The 27,832-nt window shown below is 53.7% G+C and overlaps 1 protein-coding gene across 1 annotated transcript in view; it reads right to left on the bottom strand.

Moving 5' to 3' along the window:
• Positions 1-9,200: 9,200 nt before the first annotated feature.
• Positions 9,201-27,832, bottom strand: part of GALNT16 (polypeptide N-acetylgalactosaminyltransferase 16) — a 92,689-nt gene continuing 74,057 nt past the window's right edge. Inside the window, exons 11-16 of the mRNA XM_082733993.1 lie at positions 25,247-25,373; positions 23,898-23,990; positions 22,416-22,499; positions 15,368-15,509; positions 14,569-14,691; positions 9,201-11,357 (exon numbers count right to left, since the gene is read on the bottom strand). Coding sequence (XP_082590119.1) covers positions 11,220-11,357; positions 14,569-14,691; positions 15,368-15,509; positions 22,416-22,499; positions 23,898-23,990; positions 25,247-25,373 — 707 coding nt within the window. The 3' untranslated portion in view covers positions 9,201-11,219. The remainder of the gene's footprint in view (positions 11,358-14,568; positions 14,692-15,367; positions 15,510-22,415; positions 22,500-23,897; positions 23,991-25,246; positions 25,374-27,832) is intronic.

The following is a 27,832-nucleotide window of genomic DNA, read 5'->3' on the forward strand; positions in this document are numbered from 1 at the left end:
CTTCCTAGCACACAGTCACACTGGCCGTTTATTTTTCTGCATTGCACCTGTTAGTATCTTGGAATGCTCTTGTAAATTTTTCAGTTCACTTGTTTTTCTGTCTCTCAAATATATGCTCCATGGGCTGCGGGATCAGACATGTACTGCTTGCTGCTGTATCCGCTGTGGCGCGGTTCGTAACAGTAGACGAATGCTTATTGAATTGGTTCATTCAGTTAGCCAACATGTTTAATGTTTATCATGTGCCAGACCTAATGCCAGGTTCCACCCAGAACCCTGAGTCGGGGCCAGCCTCCCAGGCATGCAACCTATGCACTTAAAAGTTGTACGGGGCCTGGTGCTTCGAGGGACCTTTGCTGCTGTCATCACTTTTGAAATTCTTAAGAACTTGTGAATGAGATGACTCACGTTTTCACTTAACACTGAACTCCACAAATTACGTAGCCAGCCCTACCCCGGTGATAACTCTAGAAAGTTCCCCAGCACACTCAGAGTTGAGTACAGTTCAGGGACAAGCCAGTAGCCCTGCACACTATCAAAAAATAGTACCTGGACTGTCTTATATATTTAAAGAGTTACAAAAGGTAAGTGGTTTATAGGGATCTTTAGTCTGAAAACATAATTCTAAGAGTCAGACATCCTTGGAATCCGGTCCCTGTTATTTCCGGGCTGTGTGACCTTGAACGACTCATAGAACATTTCCTGACTTTGTTTCCTTGTTACAAATGGAGATGGTAATAATGTGCAACCCCCCCCACCACCACCACCAAGCTGGCTTGAGAATTAAACAAAATAAAATTTTAAACCCTTAGGTCCAGTTGTGGGCATCCTGAAAAGCAGGTTCGATTGCTCTCAACGACCTCCTCCCTTCTGTGTGCTCCCTTCCTTTGGCTCCTTCCACTCCCCCGGACACTCCAGGGCTGGAAAGATCTGGCAGCAAATGGCTGCTAAGTGAGAAGAATGTTGAGGAGAAAAACCAAGGAGTTATAGCCTTCAGGGAAGCAATAACATTGTACTTAAAAATTGCTTGAGCAAAGACTTTGTTGATGTTAGCAATTTGTATGCAAATAAACTAAAGACTCCATATTCTGAGCTGAGACCTGGCCCAGGCCCAAAAAGCTTCAGGAAGACCACAGCTTGGTACGCAGAGGAGCCTTCGTCCTTTCTCTCTGCTGTCAGGTTAAACTAAAACCTTTGATAATCCCAAAGCTGCGGTTTTCACTGCCTTAGCCTTTGACACGTTCATTAGTATGTAAGGCACTTTTCTCCCCAGGTCTGGGCATCCCCATCTGAATTTGCCACATCCTCTCTGCTGTTTCCCCTTGTCCTCACATGCATTGTTTAATCAGGCACGGATCTCGCATTAACTTGCAAATGCTGGGTCTCCTGTGACTGATGAAAAGGAATTTTCACTGGTCAGACCTCACCCGATTCTTTAAAAACCCCGAATCAACAGCCAGATTAGAAGAGAAAGCTGAGAGCAAACTGCTAAGCATCCCAGTCCTCGTGTTCCAAGACCTGAGCGTCTGGGCCCTCAAGGAGAATAGCAAGTTTTATTAGACTCCTTTATTCACTCAACACACAGTTACAGAGCGGCTGACAGGTGCTCGGCCTGTATCAGGCGCTGTGGACACGTTTTTTTCTTTATGCAGTTTGCAGGCTAGTGGGAGTATAGGAGAACACGAGCCCCTCCAACAAGACCGTGACTCACGGTCAAAGGCAGCAGCGCAGACACTCAAAGAACCTCTAGGAAGGCCCTTGACCCAGGGGGTAGGGATGGGGGTGGAGAATCTAAGGGATGGTCTCCGGCATACTTGCCCATAAAGGACACCTATTTGCCCAGCTCTCAGTTTCTCGCCTGCCAGGACTTGTCAGTCTGCAAAGTTAACTAGGCTACGGGTGCCTGGGTGGCTCAGTGGGTTAAGCCTCTGCCTTCGGCTCAGGTCATGATCTTGGGGTCCTGGGATTGAGCCCCACATCAGGGCTCTCTGCTCAGCAGGCAGCCTGCTTCCCTCTCTTTCTCTGCCTGCCTCTCTGCCTACTCGTGTGCTCTCTCTTGGTCAAATAAATAAAATTTTTTAAAAAAGTTAACTAGGCTAATATGGATCTATCTTGAATACATGCTCCCTTTGGAGTCCTGGGGACCCTGGGCAAGGGCTGGGGCTAAGCCTGGAGACAAGGCCTGCCAGGGAGACGCATTTGCCTCACACAGAGCTTCATTCATTCATTCATTCGCTACCCCATTCATTCATTCACAAACACTTAATGACCGTATTCTGTGTGTGACGGTCTGGTGGTCCAGCTGTGAAAAGACAACTATCCCGTCAAAGAGGGTGGACACTCCTCTAGCCACCGTGCTCCCCCTTTCTTGCTTTACTCCGACCCCTCCACAACTGTCAGCTCGTCGAATTTCACAACACCCCTAAGAAGTGGGTGGTCGTCTCCCTGTTTCCCCAGTGAGAGGACTGAGGTTGAGAAAGGGAAGGTCACTTGCCACGTGTGGCCCAGCTACCAGCAGAAACAGCCAGGCTTCAGCTCTAGGTTTGACTCCATAGCCCGCGCTCTTTCTGTCCTGCTTGTGGGTTGAACGCTGGGCCGGGAAGGGGGCTCCCAACCATGGCGTTCTCCGTGTCGTTGACAAGCATCTGTGGGGCCTTCTCTACAGTGTGACTTGGTCATCCTCCCTGAGGCCTTCTGAGAGTCCAGGCCTCATCCTGTGTGTCCTCCACAGACAGAGGCCCTGGGTGAGGACAGTCAGCCCAGTCCCCAGCTCCTCTGCTCCGTGGGACAGGCCCCATGAGATCTTCTCCATGTGGGGTGGAGGATGCGGGTGAGAGAGGGGCAGCTCTGCTCTGAAGACCTCAGAGAGAGCTACTCTTCCTGCCTCAGTCTCCCTTCCGGCTCCCATCCTGTTCTTACCCCACTAGTCTGAAGTCATCTTTCCTAGTTAGCTCCCCACCCCTGCAGGCCCGCATGACTGAGCTCTGATGGCTGGTACCTGTCCTCAGAAAATCTGAGGAAATCCCCAGCCTGCCCCAGGGTCAGAGAAACGCTCCCTCGTGGCTCCCAGACCGCGGCCCACACTTTCCAGTTTCCAAGGCCTGAGCACCCACATATTCTCATCTCACCTTCCCCCACGTCAGCCCCATTTTTCAGCTGAGGATGCTGTGGTTCAGGAAGTCTGGGTGGCTTGGCGGAGGTCATCCAGCTCATGGATGGCTGGGCCAGAGCTGGAGTGAATGTTCTCCTACTGCAAGGCTGTAACTCTCCCTTTCACCCAGTCAATCAGCCAAAAGTAACTGGAATGGACACGTTTGCATAGAGTAAATTTAAAATCAGCCCAGCTGCCGGATGAGCACCCAGAGACCCAGGCTCCCAGTACAAAGTGTGGGTGAGCCCCTGGGCTTCACGAGGCACCCTCCGCTCCCTGCCACAAGCGGATAGAGCCAAAGTGGCGGACCTGCAGAAGGAGAAGCGACCTGCGCAAGCACAAGGCTAGTGTCCAAGGAGAAAGAATGCGTTTGGAAGACAAGAGCCCTGGCCAGCGCGCAGAGAGAAAGCAGACAGGGCGGCAAAGCAGCCCTGAGCCCGTGGGGCCAGGTTCTGCGGAGGATCTCACCTCCCTGAGCTCTGGAGAAGGTACCCTGTGGCGGGCAGAGCCAGCAGCCATTGCTTCTGTTGCTGTGAAAGGGACGGTTGCGTTCTCCGGTCAATGGCATCTGGTGCTCCTGATTCCCTGCCGGTGACCTGGGGCTCATGGGCCGCGCAGCCTTTCCTGCACCTGTAGGTGATGAGCCAGCCCCGGCCACGCCTGCCCTCCAGCGTCCACGATCAGCTGTGAAAGGCTGTCGGGCGGCGGGACCCACGCCTTGGACTCTGGGCTGAGACTGAGAGCTTTGCAAGGGGCCTCCGTTTCCGCAGTGCAAGGCTGGGACAGAACAATACACGAGTGTCGGTGCTGGTACGAGGCTGTGAGCTCAGACGTGAAAGGCAGTAAAGCACGGTGCAGGGCAGGGAGCCTGCGGCGGACTTCGTGATCTCAAATCCTGCCTCTACCCCTTCCGGCTCGGGTAATCGTGGGCAGGTGTGCTGACCTCTCTGGGCTTCAGTTTCCCAGCTCGTAAATGGAGGAGTAATGAGAATCCTCAGCCAGCAGCACACCAGAGCTGCTGTGAGGAGGAAGTGAACATGTGGGAGGCTCAGCGACTGGTGAGTACGTGAACGTCACCGCTCAGGTGGTCCCTAGAAAGGACTGAGCCACATCACTCACAATAGAACGTCTGCCCATCCTGCAGGCTGGCAGGTGCACCACTACTGAGGCCTTGACTAATGAACCTTCTGGGGTGGGAGAGCTCGTCTACAAACACGTCAGCCGTCTGTGGCTGCTGGTGGGACAGAAACTCATAAATCACACAGAGCAAGGTTGGCATGGGGCATGGGGCTCAGCAATGAGCCTTGGCCCTTGTCTCTGACCACCCCGCCCCTGACCCCAGAGGGATCCATCACAGCCCAGGGCTCTGTGCCCATGGTGGTGCCCCATGCCCTCCAGTCAGGGGACCAGGACCCATCCTAGTCACCAAGCCAGTGACTCTTAGACTCCAGTGAACCTCAGAAGCCTCTGGGGGAAGGTTTCTAATTTAGTAGGTCTGAGTGGGGCCCAAGAGTTTGCATGGCTAGTAGGTTCCCGGCTGTTGCTGCTGCTGCTGCTGCTGCTGCTCTGTGGGCCCGCACAACGCTCACTTCTCTGGGACCGAGTTCAAATCTCCAGAGGGGGGAAATGAACAAATATGGAGTGGGGACTTTCTGTATGCATTGTCCTAATTCCTGAATGTAAAAATGCCTTGTCACTAAAACAAAACAGAACAAAACAAAACAAAGACACAACCCAGGGAGAATCTGTGAGTTCATTCATTTGGCAAGCCAGCATTTACTGTGATTCTGAGAGCCAGGCTCGGAGCTGTGGCTGCGGGGAACAGACACGTGTCCTGTTATCCAAGAGCTCCAGCGCGACCACAAAGAGAGGACAAATAAGGACCCGAGAGGACAAGTCCTCATCACAGCAAATGGAGGACGGTGAGCACTGCGGCTGGACGGAACATCCAAGACACTGAAGAAACACGTTGGAGGGATGCCCTCAGACAAGGGGGAGACCTGGGAATGTTTCCGTGTGGAAGCAGCCATGTGACTGGAAAAACGGGTAGCATCGACCCATGGAGATGACAAGATGGAGAGTGGAAGGAGCAGCAATCACAGGCAAGAGAAGGCAGAAAGCAGCTTCCAGAAATGTCACAGGTGAGTGTGGCTGGATCACAGGATGAAGGACACAGGGTGGGAGCTGAGGTGGGCCTGGCTGTCCGGTGTCTAGTAGTGGACAGCGTTGACTGTTGGGGGTTTCCAGGACTCTCTGAGCCCATTGTATATCCTCTGGGGTTGGCGCTCAGCACATCATCGTGGGCTCAGTGACGTTCATGGTGAAGATGCCACAGGGGTAAGAGACTGCACGATCCACGAGAGGCATCCCTGAGGACTTCAGACCTCTGCCCAGAGCCTGCTCACCTGCTGGCCATCCCCTGTAACGCAAGAGGCCATCAGTCTCCACCTGACGGCTGCAGGATGTGAGCACGGGGCTAAGGTGGCACTGTATACCCAGGAGAAAGCCCCTTGGGGCCGCCCTGCTGCTCCACCTCCTGCCCCCACCTCTCACTATGACCCGATCTAACCTTACCTTTCCCCGCGCTCCCACTGCCACAGAGAACGAGGCTCTGGGGAGCGGTCATCCCTGGGCGAGGGCCGCCCTTGCCAACGTGGGTGGCGGTGTCTGAGACTGCTGTGGGGCCTAAGGAGCACCCACACTTCAGCAAGCTGCCTCTCACTCAGCTGGGGACTTCAGCGGGGGGCTGGTGGGGAGAGGCCCAGTGGAGGCCCAAGCCACCACATCCGGAGACGTTTCCCTCCTGGTCCTGTCCTGGACCCAGAACCCCAGACTCTCCTGCCAGCCCTGGTTTCTTGTTCAGATGAAGTGTCCTAGCTGGGGGCATCCCTCCATTCCTGCTCTCCTCAGGGGCCCGTTCTGGCTCAGATATCCAGCTCCTACAGCCTTTTGCTAGTAAGGAGCATGGCAGTGGCCTCGCTTCCTCTTGGCTTCTCCTGCTCGCAGTGAGGTTGAATACTGGAGTAGTCAGTCCAGAGCCGGGGCTCATCTTATTTTTTTCAAAGATTATTAGACAGAGATCACAAGTAGGCAGAGAAGCAGGCAAAGAGAGAGGAAGGGAAGCAGACTCCCTGCTGAGCAGAGAGCCTGATGTGGGGCTCAATCCCAGGACCCTGAGATCATGACCTGAGCCAAAGGCAGAGGCTTTAACCCACTGAGCCACCCACGCGCCCCAGAGCTGGGGCTCATCCTGACTAACCCCTGTGTGGCTCCTCCTCCCTGAGCCTCCAGGTGTCCCTCCTGCTATAGAGGGTAGCAGAGCCCAGGGGCATCTGTATCACTGAGGCTGCAGGGCACACAAGGAAATTCCGAGTCAACAGGTGGGGAGCGGGGACCCCCGAGACAAACATGCCTACAAGCACCTCCTGTGATTGCCACAGCTTATCTGGGGGTCGAATCTTGTGAGACATTTATTTGAAAGACAAATTGTTGAGAAACAGGCTCGATTTTCAGATGGCTTGAGTGCGCCAGAGATAAGCTGAATAAGCTGAACCGAGGAGGAAGGAGAAAACAAGTCTTTCTGGAACACCACCTGGTTATTTGTATTCATTCTCTCCAGGTAAGAACCTCCCAGTTCTCCAGGCCACCTATTTCCCCATCCTTTCCTCTGGCCTCACCAAAGAAGACTAAGCCCTGGAGGAATGGTCATTAGCTCAAGAAGCAAAGGGTTTATCTGTTTGGGTATAAACGGCTGCCTAGGCAGCCGCAGCTTCCTTCTAGAATCCTTCTGTGACAATAGGCTGGTCTATATACTCACGATGCTGCATGCACCGAGGTGACGAGGTGACGAGGTCACCGAGGTGACGAGGTGACGAGCCCAGGCAATTCAACAATACCTGCCAAGCCACCAGCCTGGCTAGCATGACTAGCTCCCACCACGCCACACCCAGCCCGCCCTCCACCCAGCCCAAGCAGGCGTTGCCCAGAAGGTCATATGCAGCTGTCCAGGGAGCATCAGGACTCCTGGTCCCCATGCCCTAGCAAGAGGCCTCTCCTTGTTACCCCCATAGTTCCTGCCTTCCCTGTGGCTTTTATCATGTGGTATCCCAGGAGCCTGTTTCTTTGTCCATGTCCCCTGCTAGAATGTTCTTAAGGGCAGAGATAATTTCTGGTTTATGTTTGTGTCATCACCCCTGGTAAAGTACATAGTACGTAGAAGGCACTCCAAAAATGTTTATTAATAGCGGCATGAATCCATGTTTACTAGGCTTTTAGAGAGATGCTTTGCCCTTGTGGAATTAATCATTCCCCACAAAACCCCTCCAGGGCTAGGAGTAACTCCTTCCTCCAGGTGAGGAACCCAAAGCTGAGAGATGATGGGAGGGACTCAAGACCACATGGCCAAGGGCAGAGTGGGGACAGACTGGCTGACAAGGGCCTTGGGGTCCACACTCCGTCTATACACTTCCTCATACTTCATGAGGCCAAGTCCCATGGCAGAGGCTGTCCTCAGATGGCTCTGGAGCCTTCACCGTCCTGGCGGCACACACAGCCCGGCTGTGGGCCCAGAAGAGGGCCCCCACCTGCCTCACCTGAGCTATTTGCCCAGCAGTGAAGACCTTTTCAGCTGAGAAGCTGCCTGGACCCCTCCCTCCCGCTGGGGGAAACAGACCCAACCACGGCAGGGACACACCAAGGACCGTGGGAGCACTATCGGGAATGAAGCTGTGGGTGTCACGAACTGTAGCTTCTCCTTTCCAGGTTTCCTCTCCTGTTCTTTTGGTGGGAGAGGACCACACCCCGCTCAGTGATGGAAGACTGTCCACAGGCCTGGGGTGCCGGACCCCTTGGAAGACAGGTGTTGCCCATGTTATCTCTCCCAACTGCAGATGGAAGCCCTCTCCTGAGGGGAGCGGGGTAAGCCTCTGGGAAAAACCGCAGGCAAGTCACAGAGGCCCAAGGACAGAGGCACCGTTCCCTCCTGGATAAAAGGGAGGCTGGCCTCATGCCCGTGCCCCTCCTGCTTTCCCCACCTGTCGGGGTGGAAGAGAAAAATGGGACTTCAGAGAAGTAGGTTTGGAGGAGGCAAGAGAGCAGGACTCAGGAGAAGCAGCACCAGAGCCCTTGGAGGCTGGGAAGGACAACAGAAGGAATGTGGGGAGCTGGCCCAGCTTGGCCAGGACAGAGGCCTGAGAAGGTGGGCAAAGGGATGTGTTCCTTGAGAGGATGGTCAGATAGACAGAGACTACAGCCAGAGTCATTAGTGAATTGTTACCTATGCCCAGTCAGCCCAAGCTGGGCTCTGCGGCCACACTGTGTGCTTGGAACGGTCACCAGCCTGGAGCATGGTGGTCAGAAGTTCTGGGAAACCCAAAAGAGCGGCCCTGAGCTGAAGTGGGGGCTGGGGGCAGAAACGGCTGCGCGCAGGGAAGGGCAGGGAGCCTGCCCGCCACAGTGCACATGTGCGCCAAGGCAGCGTTTATTTTGACCTGGGAAGGCTCAGCTTCTGCTCACAGGAGCGCTGGGGGGCTTTCCGCTGGTTTCCATGGAAACATTAGGCAGAGCATCTGCTACCCAATCGACAAGGCTGGGCTGATAGGACTCTTTCTGGAATTATTTTGCTGATTCTACCCAGGAAGATTCCTACCTGCATTTCCCCAGTGCCTTCTGGTGTGGTAGAGGCGGGGGAGAGCAGTTCTGTGAGGTCAGGGCTGGCACCCAGGGAAGGAGAGAGGGTTGGCAAAAAGCAGGCATTCAGGAAAAGCCCTGTGGCTTCCAATTCAAAGCCCCAAGTAGGCTCCTGCAATGAGATCATGGAGCCGGAGCGGGCCTCTGGTCTCAGGCTGCCGCAGCAGCAGGGACACCTGCTGGTCCCCTTCCCGGAGCTGCATCCAGGACACCCTGACATGCAGAGGAACAGGCTGTCAGGTATGGGAGGGGGTGAGACCCGAGCATCTTCAGTTTCAGTTTCACACCATCAAGGCCCCAACTTGCCCACGAGGCGGGGGAGGGTGGCTTGGAGTAAGAGAGAAAGGCGCTGGTGCACGTGTACGTGTGAGAAGTGGTTTTATTCCAGGTGTGTGTTTTATAAAGATGAGGCCCTCAGGGACAACAAGTGGCACATGCTTTGGTCAAGAAGAGGAAAAGCAAGAACAGAACAGGGCTGAGTCCCACAAAGGATGGCTGACAGGTGCACTCTGACCACCGGGAAGGAGGGGGCTCTCAGGGGCTTCTCCCAGCAGCGACCCCCTTACATTCAAAGAGGGAAGCCATGCTCCCCTCCGCATCCCCAAGAGTCCATGCTGCCTGTGGGGGGACGCGCACAACAGAGATGGGGGTGGAGGAAACACAGTGACAGAGGACGGGAGATGGTGGCCCTGTACTGGGGCCCAGGAGCATTGCTTGAGGGGGCCTGGTGAGAGCTGGGGGGTGGTGAGAGGAAGTCACTGAGACCCCCATGGTGGGGTTGCTGGCCTGAGGGCCACGTTGGGGAGCAGGAACTAGCAGTCTAGGAATGCCAGGGAGGGAGAAGGGCAGCTCAGCCGGGGTGGGTGGGTGGGGGCCGTGGTGTTGCTTCAGTCCAGAGCACAGGCTCAGTCCCTTTGGGGATCATGAACCTCGGCAAGTAGCTGGGACGATCCGTGGACCCTCTCCCCAGGAGATGCACATATGCACACACACGCATGATTTGGGGGACAATTTCAGGAGCATCCCAGGCCCTCTGGAATCCATGAACTCCCTAGAAGCCCCAGGCTGATTTGCTTTGGGAGGGGGATTCCCAGGGGTCCGCATACTCTTGATCTTTTGCCAAAGCTCACACTGCCTGAGCCCCAGGGTTGGGGAAGAGGAAATGGGAAATAGCAGGGACATTTCCAAGACCAGGCCGTGGGCCCAGGGGCGGTGAGAAGGAACTAGGGGCTCTGCACACAGACAGGAGCCACCTGCCCGCCTCCCCCTGCACTGTGGGAACCCACCCTTTCCCAGGCCTCCGTCCTGCAGTGGAGAGGGGTATGCATGAGGCTTAGGCTCCATGACTTACTGCCCAAGTCTTGGGGAATGTTTAGCTCCAGAAGGGAGGTCCTGTTCTTACCAGCCCCTTCAACATCCCATCGCTGTATTTACAGAGGTAAAGGCTTTTGAGAAGGCAGGAGTCCGAAGGCCTGAACAAGGATGGGGCTGTTCCTGCGGTGTGCGGTGGCTGCCGGCCCTCACCAGGTCATCACCATGGGCCCAGGCGGAGGGGACACAGCCCCAGCTGGTCTTAAGGCCCAAGAAAGAGGTCTTGGCCTGACACACGGCCAAACAGAAGTGGGATCTGTTTCATAAACCGGATCCCAAGGCTGCCCATGAGGGCTCTTGCAGCTTCCCAGAGCACAGGGAGGGCACAATGCCCAGGGACTGACACAGGGGAGGAACTATAGGTTGTTGGGAAGAAACTAACTCTTCTGGTGCGTTGCTGCTTTTCCATCCATGTCCTTCTGCAAATTATCCATCCTTTGCTCCAGATCCTATCCTTTGCACACTCAACCCAGCACCTGCCTGGGACAGGCCACCGAACTTCTCACCTGCTTCCTGTTCTCCACTTGCCTTCAGGCTGCCCCTCGTCCAGCCCTCAGCCTCCCCATCCATGTTGTCCACAGTCTCCTCTCATGCCGATCCCACAGGTAGGCCCTGTGACCCAGGAGGGGCCCCGTGCGGGCTTCTGTCCTTGCTCTCCCCAGCCAATGGGGGACGGCCCCCCAAACACTGTCCGGGACCCCAGGAGGGTGAAGGGAAGGGGACAAAGGGCCAGGGGGTGAGGGGGGTCTGCGCAGTCTCTGTCCAGCAGCAGTCCAGCATCCTGACCTTCTCTTCTGGGACCAGGCCAGGCTGGCAGCCAGCGCATCGGGGCCTGCTTCCCCGCGCCCGCCCCAAACAAGCTTTGGAGAGACGTGTGTCGTGGCAGGGGTGTTTGCTGATGAGTCCGGCAGAAATGTGAGGAGATGGGAACGGCTTTACACTCCCCCACCCTAACCCGCTTCCGGTCCCGAAGTCTCATGCAAAAGGTCCAGGAGGCCCCGGGCTACCGTCATGTGTGCGGCAGCAGCTGCCACTGCTGGGCCGGGGCGTCGGCCTGGCACTTGCTGGTCACCAGCTGGGCGGGCTTGGCCTCCAGGCAGAGGCCGCTGACCGAGTGCTGGATGAAAGAGGCTTTTCTCCTCCATCTCTGGGGGGAAGAACGGGGGAGAAAAACACAAAGATTAAATAATGTCCAGAACTTCGTTTTGCATGGATGTAAGGGGCCTATCCCCAGGACAACGCCCCACCGTGTCCCTGACATAAGAGCTCCCTGACCCCCCACGCAGCCTTAAACTCCTTCCCTTCTGATGCACGCTTGCTTCCATAGCTCAGCAGAAGTCTACATCAAGGTCTGTGGGCCGAATGAATCTGTATTTCGTTGGGCCTGCCCAGTATCTATTTGAAATTGGGCTTCATTGTCCCATGAAAATGTGCGTTTCTAGCTTCCTTTTAGACCTGGGCCCAGTTTCTTGTGTGGCCTAGGGCAGCTCTGGGCAGAGCTGCTGCTCCCTCCAAGAGGTGGGGCTCTTGCTCTCCATTTCCTCAGGCCCTGCCCAGTTCGGCTAGCCTCACCCCTGCAGCACACCCCACTCCTCCCTGTGGGCACGTGAGTCTACATCTTCTTCCCACAAGACTTCCTCTCCCCGCAGTTCAGAGCTTCCGGCCTGGCCTGTAACCATGCAGCAGGTGGCCAAGAACCGTAGGGGGCGGCCCCGGCCACCTTATCTGCAGTGATGAGGAGTAGGGTCTGCGGGATGGTGGGAGGCCTGGGGTCCTCGATATGGTATTCTCCTGGGCCTCCCCTTCTCCAGACCTGATGAAGGGGAAAGAGGTGTTCCTGTGGAACATCTGGGGGTGCCTGGGTGGAGGACAGAGTGTCCTTTGGAAGACTCAGGGGAGGAGATGAGAGGCTGGCCCAGGCTTCAAGGCTCAGGGAAATATAAATAGTGAGAGAGATCTGTCTGTCCATCTCTCCTCTCCCTGTATCCTGCCTGTTCCGTATAGGAAGTGAGGAGCCCCCATCCCCCCCACTCCCCACTCCCCCGCTCTGTGGGGGTAGGGCCAGGCCTAGGGCTGCAGGGGTTGGGGTGGGCAGAGAAGCAAACTGACTTGGGAGGGAAGGTGGGGGGTGCAGACTCCCCTTGGGAATGTGGGCCTGTGGGGTGCCCATGCAGCCCTAGGGGAGAGGGGTCCCTGGCCTAAAAGTTGGGCAGTGCATAGGACAGGGCCTTGGTCCCTCTGGAACTCACAGCATCCTATTGCTTTGTGCTCTTCTAGTCCCCAACCTCCCGGGAGGGGCTGGCCATGCTCCCCACTCTCCTGGGCTTCGCTGGACCCTGTCCTCCCTTCTGCCCATGACCAACAGGAGCCGCCCATTCCCAAGCACGGGCAGAGACCCAGCGCAGTGTTATTTATAAAGTGGAAATGTTGGGACGCCTGGGTGGCTCAGTTGGTTAAGCAGCTGCCTTCGGCTCAGGTCATGATCCCAGCATCCTGGGATCGAGTCCCACATCGGGCTCCTTGCTTGGCAGGGAGCCTGCTTCTTCTCTGCCTCTGCCTACCACTCTGTCTGCCTGTGCTCACTCTCGCTTCTCTCTCTATGACAAATAAATTAAAAAAAAAAAAAAAATCTTTAAAGTGGAAATGTGAGGATGAGTGAAGGGATCACCCGATCCCCAGAGGTACTCCCCGAACCACGGGATTCTCACTTTCTACCCGTGCCACTGAGCACTCTCTCGGCCACTCAAGCCTGGGCCTGGTCAGAGAAACCGTGCCCCTCACGGCCCTCTCCCATCTCCTCAGCCTCTGTTCCTGCAGGCACCTTGTGAGGCAGGCAAGGAGGAGACCGAGGCTCAGAGAGGTGGGGGTGCTGGGGCCTGCCGACTCCGTCCTATTAGCTCCTGGACACAGAGCCGCTCAGATCCATGACGCCCAGTGGTTGTGGAAGCTGGAGGTGGACCAAGAAGGGAGGCCTAGCTTTGGAAGGCCCCAGCATGGGAGACCCACTCATCCTATCCTCTGGGAGGAGATGGCCCGGGGGGGCCCAGATGCAGCAGGGGGCCTGGCAGGCCTTGCAGGAGCAGAGTAGATGGAGCTCCAGAGAATAATGGAAGTGGGGGCCTTCCCAGGAGCTACTTCCTCGCTTGTCCTCAGCAAGGAGGGGTGCAAGAAGGCTGAAAGCCTGAGGGCAGGCAGCCCGAGGGAGCAGGACAGACGTCATCTGCCAGTCAGAAGCATGTCAGAAGGGTCCAACAGGCCCAGTCAGCAGATCTTTCTCTCTTTCTCTCTCTCTCTCACACACACACACACACACACACACACACACACACACACACACTCAGAGGCTGGAGGGAGGGGAATCTGGCTGCTTTTCCAGAACAGCATAGCAAGTTGCCAGTCATCCCTAAAGAAAGAGCTGACCCAGGCAAACAGGAAAAGGGCGAGAGGAAACCCTGCGGCTCTCTTCAGGCACTCTCTTCAGCCCTCCACTGTCCCGCCCACTGGCCAGGGTCAAGCACGGAGAAGGCTCCCGGGTGGTGTGGGCAGTGGAAGGGCTGGAGCAGACCTGGCCTTTATGTCCCATTCCTTGGGCAGAGGGCTCCCCCCTGCCCCCCAGTCAGGAAGGGGGCTGACTCTGCCACTGGCCGCTGCATATCCTGAGCAAGTGATATCCTTTCTCGTCAGTTTCTCCCCAGACGGGTGGGCTTGGCCTGTCTCCCAGGATTCGTGGAGACAGGGTGACGGAGGGTTTGACAAATGGAAAAGGCAGTGCTCATGTGAGGTTGCCGTGCCAGCCTGGAAATCAGGGTATCTGGATCTCACTTTCCTGGCAGCCACAAGAGAAATACTTACTGAGCATCTACTAAGTCCTGGGTTAAGACCGCGGGCTGAGGGGTCACACTGACCTTGAATCTCAGCTCCCTCCCTTCCCAGCTGGGTTTCATCTGACACCTGTTTCTTAAATTCAGCAAGCCTCAGTTGACTCACCAGTAAGATGAGGACAGCACAAGGGCCCAGACCCCCAGGGTGGCACGAGGGTAAGGTGAGGCCATCTGTGTAAAACTCTTATGACCAGCTCTTGGTCAAAGCCAGCTTGAGCTGGGCTGCGGTGGTTGTCAGGGGCTAGGGACCCAAGCCAGACGGCCCCTGCCCTCGTGAAGCTCACAGGCTGGCAGGATGGACACTTAACAGTATTTACTCGAAGAAGTGTTTCCTCATGAGTACAACGAACTGGACCTGGCCGCTGACTTGGACTGACCCTCCCTTTGGAAGGGCTTGAGTCCATCTGTTTCAGCCCAGGGCTCCCCTGCCAGGAGCTGCCACCCAGCCTGCGCACCCCAGTGGGTGAGGAGACTCACCTGCCTGCCCTCTCTTGGGTTGCACCCCTGCAGCAGGACCAGGGAGCCTGGGGTGACGGAGGTGGAGGCGGCAGTCAGGCACTTCCCCTGCTGCTGGATGAGATGGTCACTGAACAGCCACGCCTAGAAGACAGGGACCGGAAGGGCCAAGTCCAAGGATGCGGTGAGGGAAGGGGAGCGGGTAAACGATAAGACAAATACTCTGTTGGGACAATTTTCTCTAAATAATATGAGTGAGTGTATGGGTATTCACTGTGCTGTTCTTTCAACTTTGCTATATGTTTTAAAGTTTCCATAATAAAAGGATTGGCTGGAGCTGGCGGAGGGCAATCTGGAATGTACCAAGGGCTACTGTGGGGGGTAGAGGGGACAGGGAGAGACAGGACACAGGACCAGGGCAGCTAGGGGATTCCACGACCCTCCTGTGTCGCACACACATGTACACACAGGAGTCTTGGATGTCTGGCCACGCTTCATGCTGACCATAGCCACATCCCCGGAGAGAACCCAGGTGCCCTCTGGGTAGCATTTCTCCCTCCAAGGAGAACGTGGGTTTTATCCAGAGGGCAACCGTGCAACAGGTGGGAAAAGGGAAATGTGGCAGAAGCAGACCCAAGGAGCAGTGTGGAGGGCACAGTATGCGTGGTCCCTGGGAATGTGGGCTTGTGGACGGTGTAAGCAGAGATAAAATGAGAATGAGCCAAGGGAAGCCCCCTCCCCGGCCACCCCAACTCTGGGACAATGACCCAGGCTCCCTTTCCCTCTTCTGGTTCTAACCTCAAGGCTCTCAGCAGCTTACCTGGGGTGCTGGGGGGTTCTTGGCAGACCCTCTGCAGATCCCCATTCCAAGCAGGAAGTTTCCAGCCGAGTCCTGGCCCTGGGATTCCAAGCAATTCACTCCTTGCTTAATGATGCCAGGGAGTACTTCCTTCACGGGGACTCTGAGAGAAAAGGGAGCAATCAGGCTTGTCTTCTGCCCTCTCTAGGCTTACTCACCCCTCAGCCAGGGGGTGAGTAAGGGCAATGCTTGGTCAGCTCCCCAGGGAACCATGCTCTTGGTCTCAGACTCTGGGAAGGGGCCCTGGGGAGCAGGCCTAGCCGGCAGAGGCAGGAGGGTAGGGGACGGGAGAAGGAACAGGGATGCCTCTGGGAAGACTGAGCCTCGCCCCACGGGGTCTGAGCTGCTGTGGGAGCCCCAGAGGCAGCCCTGGAGGCCAAGCCTGAGAGAACCCTGGGGAAAGAGCTCCGACCAGAAACCCAGGGCTCCCCAGACCAGAAAGAAGAAAACCTGGGCGAGAGACTGAGGCCTAAAGCCTAAATATGGACTGAATATGACATCTCAAAATGACAGGAAAGAGGTCACTTCAGAGAGGCAAACTGAAAACCCACAAATGGGAAAATGCGTTCAATCTCACTAATGATTAAGGAAATACATATTCGAGAGTTCCCACGGTCTGTTTACCATAACTATGTGCATGAAATATAATATATAATAATATGCGTTATTTCTAGATATTTACTTATATAAAATATCTCGTATGTATTCTAGTGTAACAACACCAATCGATGATCTCAGTTCCCAGTGTTGGCAATAGTTGTGGGATCGAACCTTCTCCTTCCCTGCGGGGGAGGGCATAAACTGGCCCAGCAGTTCTGGAGGGCAATGGGGCATTGTGTATCCAAAGCCTCAAAAATGGGCACACATTGATAAAAAGGGTTACATGGGGCCAACCCCCAGTTATAAAATAAGTCACAGAGATGGAAAGTCCAGCCTAGGGGATATGGTCAAATTTACCCTAATAACGACCCATGGTGACAGGTGGTGACAAACTACACTTATTGTGGGAGCACAGCGTAATGCAGAGATTGCTGACTCACCACGTTCACACCAGAAACGAATACAACACGGTATGTCAGTCGTAGTTCAATAATAAAAAACACACAAAAAATAATGGACATACCTTTGACCTAACAATCCTAATCCTACTTCTGGAACTTTGTTATCCTGAGGCAATAATATTGGGGCTGTTGGCAGGGTGATTGGTTATACTGAAAACATAGATATCCAACAATAGGGGACAGGCTAATTAAATACCGATTCATCTGTAGGATGGAAAGCCCCATAGTCACTGAAAATGACTTCAAATGAATATCTGATATCACAGAAAGATGTTTAGAACATACTGTTAAATAAAACAGGCGTGTTTCAAAATATTTTAAATACTATTTTAAAATGCACAAGAAAATATGCTTAAACACACATCTCTCTTTCTCTCTCTCACACACACACACACAACACACCTCTACATGACACATTGTCTTACTCTGTGGTTAATAAACCCAAGGAGGCTGTGGGGCCCAGCTGATGCAGGCTTGTATTCCTGGGTTTAGAAGGCCACACACACTCTTGGGTTATGGCCCCAGCAAGTGATGGGGCTTAGAGTGTGGCCATGCACCTAATCTTAACCCCCTCTTGTTACCTCTATCCAAAGAGAACCTAAGTGGGTTGGGGAGGGGGGCATCATAACACTTTTGGCATTCTTTGATCTCAACCAAACCAGCTCCTCCTTCCTCAGGGCTGGTTGGAACGCCCCAGAAACCCCAAACCACGACCCACCCTCACAGAGCCTCAGGAAGACACCTTCACTTTCTCTCGAAACTTCCTGCCAGGCCCCTCTTGAGAATTTGCATAATTCTAGACCCCAGGTTGAAAACAGTTGGCTCCCAAGCTAAATATGATCCTGAACACACTTTCATGTTTTTTCTCAGTCGTCTTTATTGGTTTATTATTGCCTCACAGAGCATCAGGGTCAATCCCTCCTGGGAATATGACGTATAAAGAGATAAACACTTATTTTGCTCCCAATTTGTCAGTAGAGGGAAGTTTAATAAAAGTAGTAATATAAAAAAGATAATATAAAAGATATAAAATATAATATATTATAAGATATAAAATATAATATATATCATAAAATATAAAAAAGATAATCCTGAATATGACCCATAATAAAATGCCCCCTATGACCCCCTAATACAAAGGTGCTTGAAGCTTTGAATAAAAGGACCACCCCTGGGGTGCCTGGGTGGCTCAGTGGGTTAATCCTCTGCCTTTAGCTCAGGTCATGATCTCAGGCTCTCTACTCGGCAGGAGGCCTGCTTCCTCCTCTCTGCCTCCTCTCTGCCTGTGTCTCTGCCTACTTGTGATCTCTATCAAATAAATAAATAAATAATCTTTAAAAAAAAAAAAAAGGACCACCCCTCCTTTCTGGGAAGGGTCAGAAGTGCCTGGGGATCCTCCAGCGCCCCCCCATCAGTTGCCATCAAGCAGCCTTTATAAATACCCTCCCCATCCTGTCCTGGTCTAGCAATGACCCCAGCCCCTCCAGGGGCAGATGAGATGCAATGTCAGTTGGTTTCACAAGGCCCCTCTCTGTTCCCAAGTCCGCCAAGCTCCTCCCCAGTGAGAAAGGCTCCTATCAGTAGTGTTCTGCCCCCACCCCCCGGGCCCAGCCCCCTGACTCTCTGCAACTCTTCACTGCCCCCCCTTATCCCTGCCCTCCTCTGGATGCTTTCCCCTCCTGCCAACCATTAACACTGCGTCTTCCACTTCCTCTCCTTCCCCTTCCCTCTTCCACTTCCTTCACCTACGTCCTCTTTCACCTATATCCTCCCTTCTCCTTGTCTTTGAAAAAATATATATATATTTCTTTTTTAAGTAATCTCTACACCAACAAGGGCTTGAACTCACAACCCCGAGATCAAGAGTCGCATGCTTTACTGACTTGAGCCAGGCGTCTCATCCTCCTTTCCTTTGGATCAGAGTCTGTCTTTCCTACCTTGACCCTGAGCAGAGACTTGAACCCACCCAGAGGCTGGACAGTCCATAGTCAAAACCCCAGATTGCCTCCAGGGACCCAGTCCTTCTCCACCCCTCATCCCGACTCTTGCTTGCAGGTTTTCTAAGGCTTGGCACTGGAAAGGAGAGCTCTGGCATAATCCCCTTGGACTTCGGGCAGATGGGCCTCAGGGCAGCTCTATTCCCAGTAGCCAGCACAGTTAGGGGCTGGGAGCAGAAGAGAAAGACAGGATAAGGGCTAGGAGTCACTGGGTACCCAGACCAGCCTCTGAGTCACTCTCCAACACAGACCCTCCGAGTCCAAATTTCCACACAACCCCAGGCCAGCCGGAGCATGGCCTTCTTCCAGCTCTTTGCCCCCTCCTGTCTCTCGGTCCTGGGATCCGGGTGGGCGCATGCCTGTGGGTGTCAAGGGGGAGGCCTCTGATTCAGGGGCTGGGGAGAAGCTCTGGCCTCAAACACATTTTCTCTGTCCTACATAGCGTGGTTGTTGTGGCTTTTAGCTAATTGGCAATATTAAAAATCTGAAGGTTACACAAAGAAATCTGAATCCAGCTTCTCTTGAGAAAAAGGAAGATGAGGCCACAGGGAGCCTTGGATTCCCACAAGGCACTAACACAAGGTCGTGCTGCCCCCTGGGGGACGGGCTTTTGCATGCCAGTTGGCCACGGTCGCCACAACTCCCTTGCCTCTCACGGCTGCCCACCTGATTGGTTTGCATCACCCAACCGATCATTGTAGGATTTGAATTCGTAACCTCTCCCAAGGATGAGGGTGTTAGGATGCAAAGACTCCCCCCACTCTGCTTCGTCCAGGGCCAACCTGTTCTATTACCCCTCCCTGCAGAGAAGAGATGCCTGCTGAGGCCCCTCGGACCCGCTCAGGAATGCAGCCCAGGCTGTTCCAGATCCTTCTGCGTGCTTCCTCTCCCTGACCCTGTCCTCAGGGAGATGTGCAGGGTGGTCGGCTTCCAGAGCGGAAGTGGGCACTGTCTACATGTGGCAACAGCCACTGGCAGGAAGGCTTGGCCACTGATACTTGGGCGTTGGGGGGAGGGTACGCGGGGCTTGGGCAACAAGCTCCAAACCTGCAGTGGCTCGTGAGGTGTCCCTGTGGTCCCAGCCCTGGAGCTGCTGGCACGGTCGTCTCTCCCACCCTCCCTCAGCTTCCTGGCCGAGCCCAACTACGTCTGCTTCCCTCTTTGTGGGCCTCCTCCCAGCAGGGCAGCCATCAGCCCTTAGAATGCCTTTGTAGAAAGAGCAAAAATGTCCCTTCCTTGAGACTTTTTACTTCCCTCTATTAGAAAATTGGCCCATCTATTAGACTTCCATCTATTAGAAAACTATCATAATCTACTGGTCTTGTTAGAAGACTTTTATTGCCATCTGCCAGGGAGTGTTAGAATAAATGTACGATATCCACGGTGCGCTTAGTGCCCTGGCGCATGTGGTGTGCACAGCTTGCCCTACTGTTCCTGACAGTCCTAACAAAAGGACTACATTGCAGTTGTTGAGGCTGGCAGAACTCCGGTCTGCAGGGGGCAGAGCTGTGCCGGGACTGAGGCAGGCCTAGCAAAACAGGGGCCTCTCCCTTCGCCACCTCATTTCCTCCCCTGACCCTCTGCAAGTGGGGCCAACCATTAGGCTGCCCTGTTTGGAGGAAAGCTTGTATCACTTGGCATACAGAAGTCCTTCCTCACCAACGACCTGAGCCGCTGCTGGCCCCTCACCCCGGGCAGAACTTACAGAGTGGACCAGGATGGTAACCTGGACAGGAATGAGGTGCGCGGCTTCTACATTACCGACACAGGATCATTTTATAAAACCTCCCCACACTGACAGAAGAAACTGAAGACTCATACTCCTCACTTCGCGTAGCTGGTTTCATCCACTGTCCTGTCTTGTCATGGATCCAGGCTTCTGGTAGTTATAATAAAACACTTTTTCCTCTCAGTCCTCAGGGGATAACATGAGACCCTGTCCATGGGGATTGGGTGTGGAGAGGAAAGGCGTGTTCCCCGTGTCTCCCATGGGCCTCCCAGCTGCTGCCCGAGGCCTAGAGCCCGGGGCTCCATCCCAGTGTTGTTTGAACTCTGGCAGGATGTAAAGAAACGATTGTTTTTTTGCCTCAGAAATGACGTGTCTGAATGAAACTACCTCCCTTAAAAGTGGCCACTGGAGAAAGTGGTCCATTTATTAGACTTTAATAAAAAGTATAATGTTCTTTCCTTTCACAGCCTTCATCTGGGGGCTGGCTCACCCAGGCCGCCAATGCTTCTCAAAGATGAGGCTCTCAGGCGCCTGGGTGGCTCAGGCATTAAGCGTTTGCATTCGGCTCGGGTTGTGCTGCTGGAGTCCCAGAATCCAGTCCCTCATTGGGCTCCCTCTGACCCCACCCCACTTGTGCACACACACACACACACACACACTCTCTCTCTCTCTCTCTAACAAATAAAATTTTTAAAAAAATAAATAAAAGATGCTGCTCTTGCTTGAACTGTTTTGAAATCCTTGAAACTCGCTCCCAGTGTCAGTTTATTCTTGACTTGTTTCAGTCCTTGTCATGCTCTATCAGGGAGCCAGGATCACCTTATGGGGCGGGGGGGGGGTAATCGCCTTCTTCACTGGACTTGGCGACAACCTAACAATGGCTCTTTTCCAAAAAACAAAGCTGCCTTTAAAGAACAGGGAGTTGCCTTTTTCGAGGACCTGCAGGCTCTGAGGGGTGGAGTGTTCTGGAAAGCTGCTGTGACTGACATTGATGGAATTACCCGTTCCCTAAGGTGACAGCTCTAGAAAGGAGAACACTAACTCCTGAGTTATTACTATTGAGGCTTATTGACTATGCAATTTGTTCGGTTAAAGATACATATTGAGTGTCCGTTTTGAGACAGGAAACAAAGCAGATCACACCCCTACCCGCATAGAGCTTACTGTCACGTGGTGGGGGGGCAAGGAAATGAATTGGCCACATAGGCGCTGGAGGGTGGTGAGCATGGACTAAACAGGGGATGCTGGGGAAGGGGGTGCTCTGCAAACACAGACTGTTCAGGGAGCCCATCCCGCCCCCGAAGAGGACATTTGAGTTGAGACCCGAAAGAAATGAGGCCATGAGCCAGGTGGTTGAGAAGGCTTTTGAAATGAGAAAAAAGGAAGCCTCAGGGCCATACAGCAGCCTTACCCTTCACCCCTAGCTGGGGAGCTTGCACACGCGCTCAGAAGCAGCCGTGGGTCCGGCGCCCCCCATCTGTGTCTACTTCCAATTTGTCAGAGCAAACATTTTCCTGGGGCTCTGCAGTCTCTCTGATTGAGATCTTAATGGACGCCCACTGTTTGCTCGGATCCACGCATTGGGACTCACTAAACCCACCCCTTATCATTAGTTATCTCTAGATTTTTCACAGCAGCCGAGAGGCCTACGCTGAATGAACAGCTCTTGTCAATAGTTTTTTGCTTCGGTTGCTTTACTTCCTGAGGATAAACTCCCAGAAGGGAGAGAACAGAGTCAAAAGGGAGGAGTCTTTATTTCTGCAGCTTTTGCTACGTAATGCAGCTTTGTTTCCCTGTGGGGATAAGGCCCATTTCCGGCTCTGTCTATTAAAAATTGCTTCCAGGGCACCTGGGTGGCTCAGTGGGTTAAGCCTCTGCCTTCAGCTCGGGTCATGATCTCAGGGTCCTGGGATCGAGCCCTGCATCGGGCTCTCTGCTCAGCAGGGAGACTGCTTCCCCTCTCTCTCTCTGCCTGCCTCTCTGCCTACTTGTAATCTCTGTCTGTCAAATAAATAAATAAAATCTTTAAAAAAAAAATTGCTTCCTGCCGTGTCTTACTTGTAACTCTTTCCCCTCCCCCCCCAGAGCCTTCACATGAAGATGAAACACTGATAGCTGGAAAGAGCTGGACTGCCCAAGATAGGGTGATCTCAGGGTGGGGGGTCCCCCAAACCGCTGGCCCCCCAGCCAAGCCAGATGCGCAAGCTGAGGGCCGCACTCACGTGAGCTCTGGGTAGACATTTTCCAAGTACCAGCGGAACGACTTGCAGTTCATCTTCTTCCTCTGCTCAATCCGCGTGGCTACGCTGAAAGAGAAGGGAAGCCTCAGGCTCTGGCAGGGGGGCGCAGGGAGGAAGCCCCAGGAGGCTGGCCCCCTCCTTCTGCCTATCCCAGGCGGGGCAGGGCCAGGAGCTGTCCCAGGCTGCCTTCCAGCCGTGGCCAATTGCCAAAAATCCTTGTCTGACCTGCAAGGTCCCCCCAGGTCTCCTCACCATTCCTCATTTCTTTCCCCAAATTCCTGCACATTTTCAAGAATCAGAGAAGCCCCCCAGGGGCTCTGTTTGACTCCGGCTTCTCACACCTTGAGACCTCAGCACACCCCTAGCTGGTCCTCAAACAAAGCCTTAAGGAATTCCAAGTTTTCCCTTCCTGTATTCCAATTTCAGCAGAAAGGGTCCAACATGAAAAGCATGCTTTAAAGGTCTTTCAGGAATTTTGGCAAATGAGATCCCTCTGAGGTGCGCCTGGATGCCACAGTTTCCTCTCCCCAGTGTCCTCAGCTACCCTGATGGGAATGGCCACTGACAGATGACCCTCACCGCCTCTCTGAGCCTCAGCTTCTCCACCAGTAAACACGACCACCTGTCCCAGAAGGTTTTCAGAGAATAAAATGAATTAAGATAGGATAAGAGCCTAGCACAGGGTAGATCTTCAGCAAAGGTTAGTTCACCACGGAAAGAAATAGTGATGTAATTTTTTAAAGGGATATAGCTAACAATAAAAGAGTGCAGAAGATTCAGAGACGATCACCAATGTTCTGATCACAACCTTTAGAAATAAACGTATCTCACACTGTGATCGAGTATTCCTATATGTGTATATAGCTACACACACACACAACACACACATCTAACTGAAAGACATTTCACCAAACAATACTTAGCCTTAACTGCAATCAACTGTTCTTTTCTATTCTGCTTTGGTCCAATCTATCATGTTCTCTACGATTTTTTTTTTAATGTCGGTCACGACCCATGAAATTGATTTCATAACCAATCTACATTTTGAAAATGCTTAACTAGACTGTCGTCATACGAGCCCAGGACAGGAAAACAGGCTAACAAGATCACAGGCGTGTTTTGAATGGCGGCCAGACCCCAAGTGTTTTCTGCAGACAGCCCGGCCCTGTCTACTCCCACAGATGTCCCTTCCCCTTCAGGCGGGGTGAACGGGCGCTCTTCTTCCACAGCGAGCCTCCTCTGGCTGTTGTTTCTCCCCATGCGGCTGCGTGGTCCTCAAGGGCCCGGTCCTGCCCCGCACTGCCTCTCCTACCAGAGCCCCCCACTCCCAAGAGCCCAGCGGGGAGGGGCTCAGTTACCAAGGAGACTGTGAGCGCTTCCCTGGCGTCCACACCATTTTGTGTTTTGTTCTGGTTGTGCTAAGGCGGGTGGAGGGAGCGTAATGGGACTGGTGGAGGGGCCCACCTGCCAAAGGCCTTCCCGATGGCTGAGGGCCGGGCCTCGTAGTAATACTGCTTGTACTCGTCCATCCACACCTCTGCGGTGCGCTTGGTGTTCCTAAAAGGGGAGGAAGGAACAAAACAAAGTCACCAGGGAGGGGACAGAGTGGACTGCGATCCACTCTGTGCCGTGCGGGGTGACGCAAAGGAATAGTGATTGGGGTGGGAGAGAGGAGTCGGGTCTGTGAACCTCCATCAGCGCATGTCCGCATACCCTTCACAGTCCCCTGGAGGGCTCTGTTCTGCCGAAATGCCTGCCTGTGGGCGCAAGGAACGGGTACCAAATACTTGTTTGATAAAACATGGGTGACGACCTGAATGTCCATCCGTAGGAGAACAACAGTTTTTATATGACGCTGCTACGGGATGGAGGGCACACCCCGGTGAGCAGGTATGGACACAGAAGGACACCTGTCATTTAGGGTGGAGTGGCAGAAAAGCAGGCCGCTGACAGGACACGCAGCGTGACCCCGTTTATAGAAAAACACAAAGTTATGGTGTGTGTGTGTGCTTCTCTCTACGTGAACTGCATATATGAAAAGGAGTTAAAAGGCCTGAAATGATAGATCAGAAACCTACTCCCAGAAGTTACTTTTGGAGAGACAAGTGGGATAGGAGTCAGATCGGGTAAAAGGAACTTTTGCTTTTTCCTCTCTATATGATAGAAAGAGTAAGAACACATACAGGTACAGATATGTATGCGTTGTATGTTCTGGTACAGACTTGCATTTTGTAATGAACATGGATTACTTTTATAATTATAGAAACAAAAAATGGGGTTGGGGGAAGCAAACCAAAATAATAAAGCATCCGGTTAGCTAGACTGGGGAGCCACTGCGGTAAACAAGGAAGCGCAGGCCTGACAAGTGAAAGAACTGTCCTCCCAGGGGGGTCCTCGGGACCCTCTTCCCCTTCCATCCCCACCAGGAGCTCGGGGGATGGCTGGACCCTGTGGCTGGGGACGTGGATGCGTAGACGCTGACCAGGTCAGCCTCAGGACAGGACACCCATGACCAGAACCTGGGGCCTGGTGAGTGGAGGGCGGCCCCCAGTTAGGGGTTGGGCCAGTTCTCCAAGAAGCTCATGGACAAAGAGGGTCAAGACAAGGGAGGCCTAGTGGCAACACTCTCAGTTTCATCCTTCCATGCCTCAGGGTACCTGAAATCCCAGAATTGGAAGGAACAAATGGGGAAACTGAGGCCCAGAAAGGGGGAGGGGCAGCTGCCTAAAGCTACAGGAAAGACCAACAGGGCTGGTGGGGTTTCAGACTGAGGTGGCCTGGCTCCTAGCCTGGCACTTTGCACTGTCACCTACCTGATGTAGGTGAGGGCATTGCCCTCAGGGAAGTTGTAGGGGTGTCGTTTCCTGAAGACATGGCCCACCCGGCTGCAGGGCACGATTTCCAAGCTCCCACCGCACATCCACACCCTGAAGGAGAGTTCTGCAGGAGACAGCAGCCATCAGGAGGGAAGAGCCCTTGGCAAGTCCCCATGGAGCAAAAATGGGAAGGAGCGGGGCGCCTGAGTGGCTCAGTGGGTTAAAGCCTCTGCCTCTGCCTTTGGCTCGGATCCTGATCCCAGGGTCCTAGGATCGAGCCCCACATTGGGGCTCTCTGCTCAGCAGGGAGCCTGCTTCCTCCTCTCTCTCTCTGCCTGCCTCTGTGCCTACTTGTGATCTCTGCCTGTCAAATAAATAAATAAAATCTTAAAAAAAAAAAAAAAAGAGTGGGAAGGATCTAGCCTCTCGGGTGTCTGCTTGGAGGCACCAGTGGGGCTCGGGGTTTCTGGGCCCGTCTACATGGGATGTTCCTACCCTTGCACACGTTCCTGACTGCTCACTCCATGCATGTGCACACCCCCGCCCCCCACCACACACATCCCTGTCCACACACCCCAGCCCCATTATCTCATCCCAAACACACCTTCTCCATATACACCACATCCACATTTCCTTCATATACAACCCGCCCCACACCCCCCTGCACACATACCTGCTCCACACTTCCCACCCCAGACACCACACACACACACACACACACACACATGCACACCCTGCCCCACACACACCATACATAGCCACCCCCCCCCCTATACACACACCCTCCACTGCCGACCGCTATACACCCTGTCCGCATCTGATCCCTGGAAGAGCAGCGGGGAAAGCCCTGCAGCAGCACCAAGACCATGAGGAGAAGAAAAACCGAATCAACGGCAGCGTCGTTTCCAGCCTCTGCCTGGAAAGCCCCATCCAGATGTTGCTAAGGAAGAACACATCTGCTCATCAGTCCACTCTGAGCATTCACGAGACTGGAACACCAGCCACCAACCAGGCCAAAGGCCACTCCGGCTGGTGTCTTCCTGGCTCCAGACCTCCCTCTTGGCCCAGGGGGTCTCCATTTACAGGCACCCACTGGCCGCCTTGAGACACGCTTCCTTGTGATAGTGGTGGGCATGCTGAATGAGCTTGGGCAGGACCGCGAGGGACTGTGGTCCCCCTTAGGGCTGGGAGATGCAAGTGGCCATTCTGCCTCCTAGAGGAGGCTGTCACAAACTGCCCGCCCTGCTGTCACTTCTGGCAAGGACCCCCCCTGGGCAGGGGGCTGCACCTTCCAGAATCTCTTCCGATTACCCCTTCATATGAACCCTATAGCTGGACAGACACCTCTGACATTAAAACACTCATTCCTATCTCAGAAAATACACAACCCTTGTTTTGTGTTTGTTTGTTTTGTTTTTAATTAAAAAAAAAAAAAAGAGGGGCGCCTGGGTGGCTCAGTGGGTTAAGCCTCTGCCTTGAGCTCCAGTCATGATCTCGGGGTCCAGGGATTGAGCCCCCCATCAGGCTCTCTGCTCAACGGGGAGCCTGCTTTCCCTTCCTCTCTGCCTGCTGCTCTGCCTACTTGTGATCTCTGTCTGTCAAATAAATAAATAAAATCTTAAAAAAGAAAGAAAGACCGTTTACTCATGACTTCTAGCCGTGGTCCCGCTTCCCTCTCCCCAGCTGGCAGTACAGACACTCATTGTCCCTGGACAGGCCGGAGGGTTCTCACCTATTGCAACTTGTCAGGGCCCACTGCCTACCCCTCAGCGAACACCTGCCTCTGTCCAGCTTGTGGGCAGCAGAAGCTTCCAGACATGGGCCAGGGGCCAGGGCTGGACATGTGGTATAGCATGGGTGGCCATGTTGATGGGGTTCCCTAGGGCAGCCGGCAGACTGCCAGGCTTGTGTTCCTTCTCCCAGGAAGAGCTCTGCAGCTGGGTCAGCAAGTGAAATTTAGAACTAGGGACGACCTGAAGGACAGAAGAGCTGCATTCTGGTTCCATTCCTACCAGACTAACTTGGTTATGCTAATAAGTCACTTCATCCTGCCAGCCTGCACTTTCCATACTGTTATTGTCACCACCCACAACACATCACCATCACTCACTCACTGAGCCCTTACTATGTGCCATGCTCTAGAACCCAGGTCTAATTCTCACAGCAAGCATGTGAAGCTGGTATTATCACCCTGATGTTTTGTTTGTTTTAATTTTTTAAAAATTTACTTATTCTTTTTTAAGTAGGCTCCGTGTCTAGCATGGGGCTCGAACTCATGACCCTGAAATTGAGAGTCCCATGCTCTGTGAACTGAGCCAAACAGGTGCTTCTGTCCCTATGTGTTTTAATCAGGACTGGGAAGCTCAAACATGTTAACTTCTCCAAGACCACCCAAATACCCTGTTGCAGAATTACAATGTCAGGTTCACATTTTGTCCAGCAAGCTGCACTGTTCGAATCAGATCCCTTAGTTCATTCAGCAAAATTTTACTGGGCACCTGTTAATTATGTGTCATACACTGTTCTAGAGTCCTTACACACTCGTGGGTAGGCGACAAGAAGTCACTAAAATAAGGGACAAAA

The sequence above is a fragment of the Mustela nivalis genome (assembly GCF_964662115.1).
Source record: "Mustela nivalis genome assembly, chromosome: 6".
NCBI classification, from domain to species: domain Eukaryota; kingdom Metazoa; phylum Chordata; class Mammalia; order Carnivora; family Mustelidae; genus Mustela; species Mustela nivalis.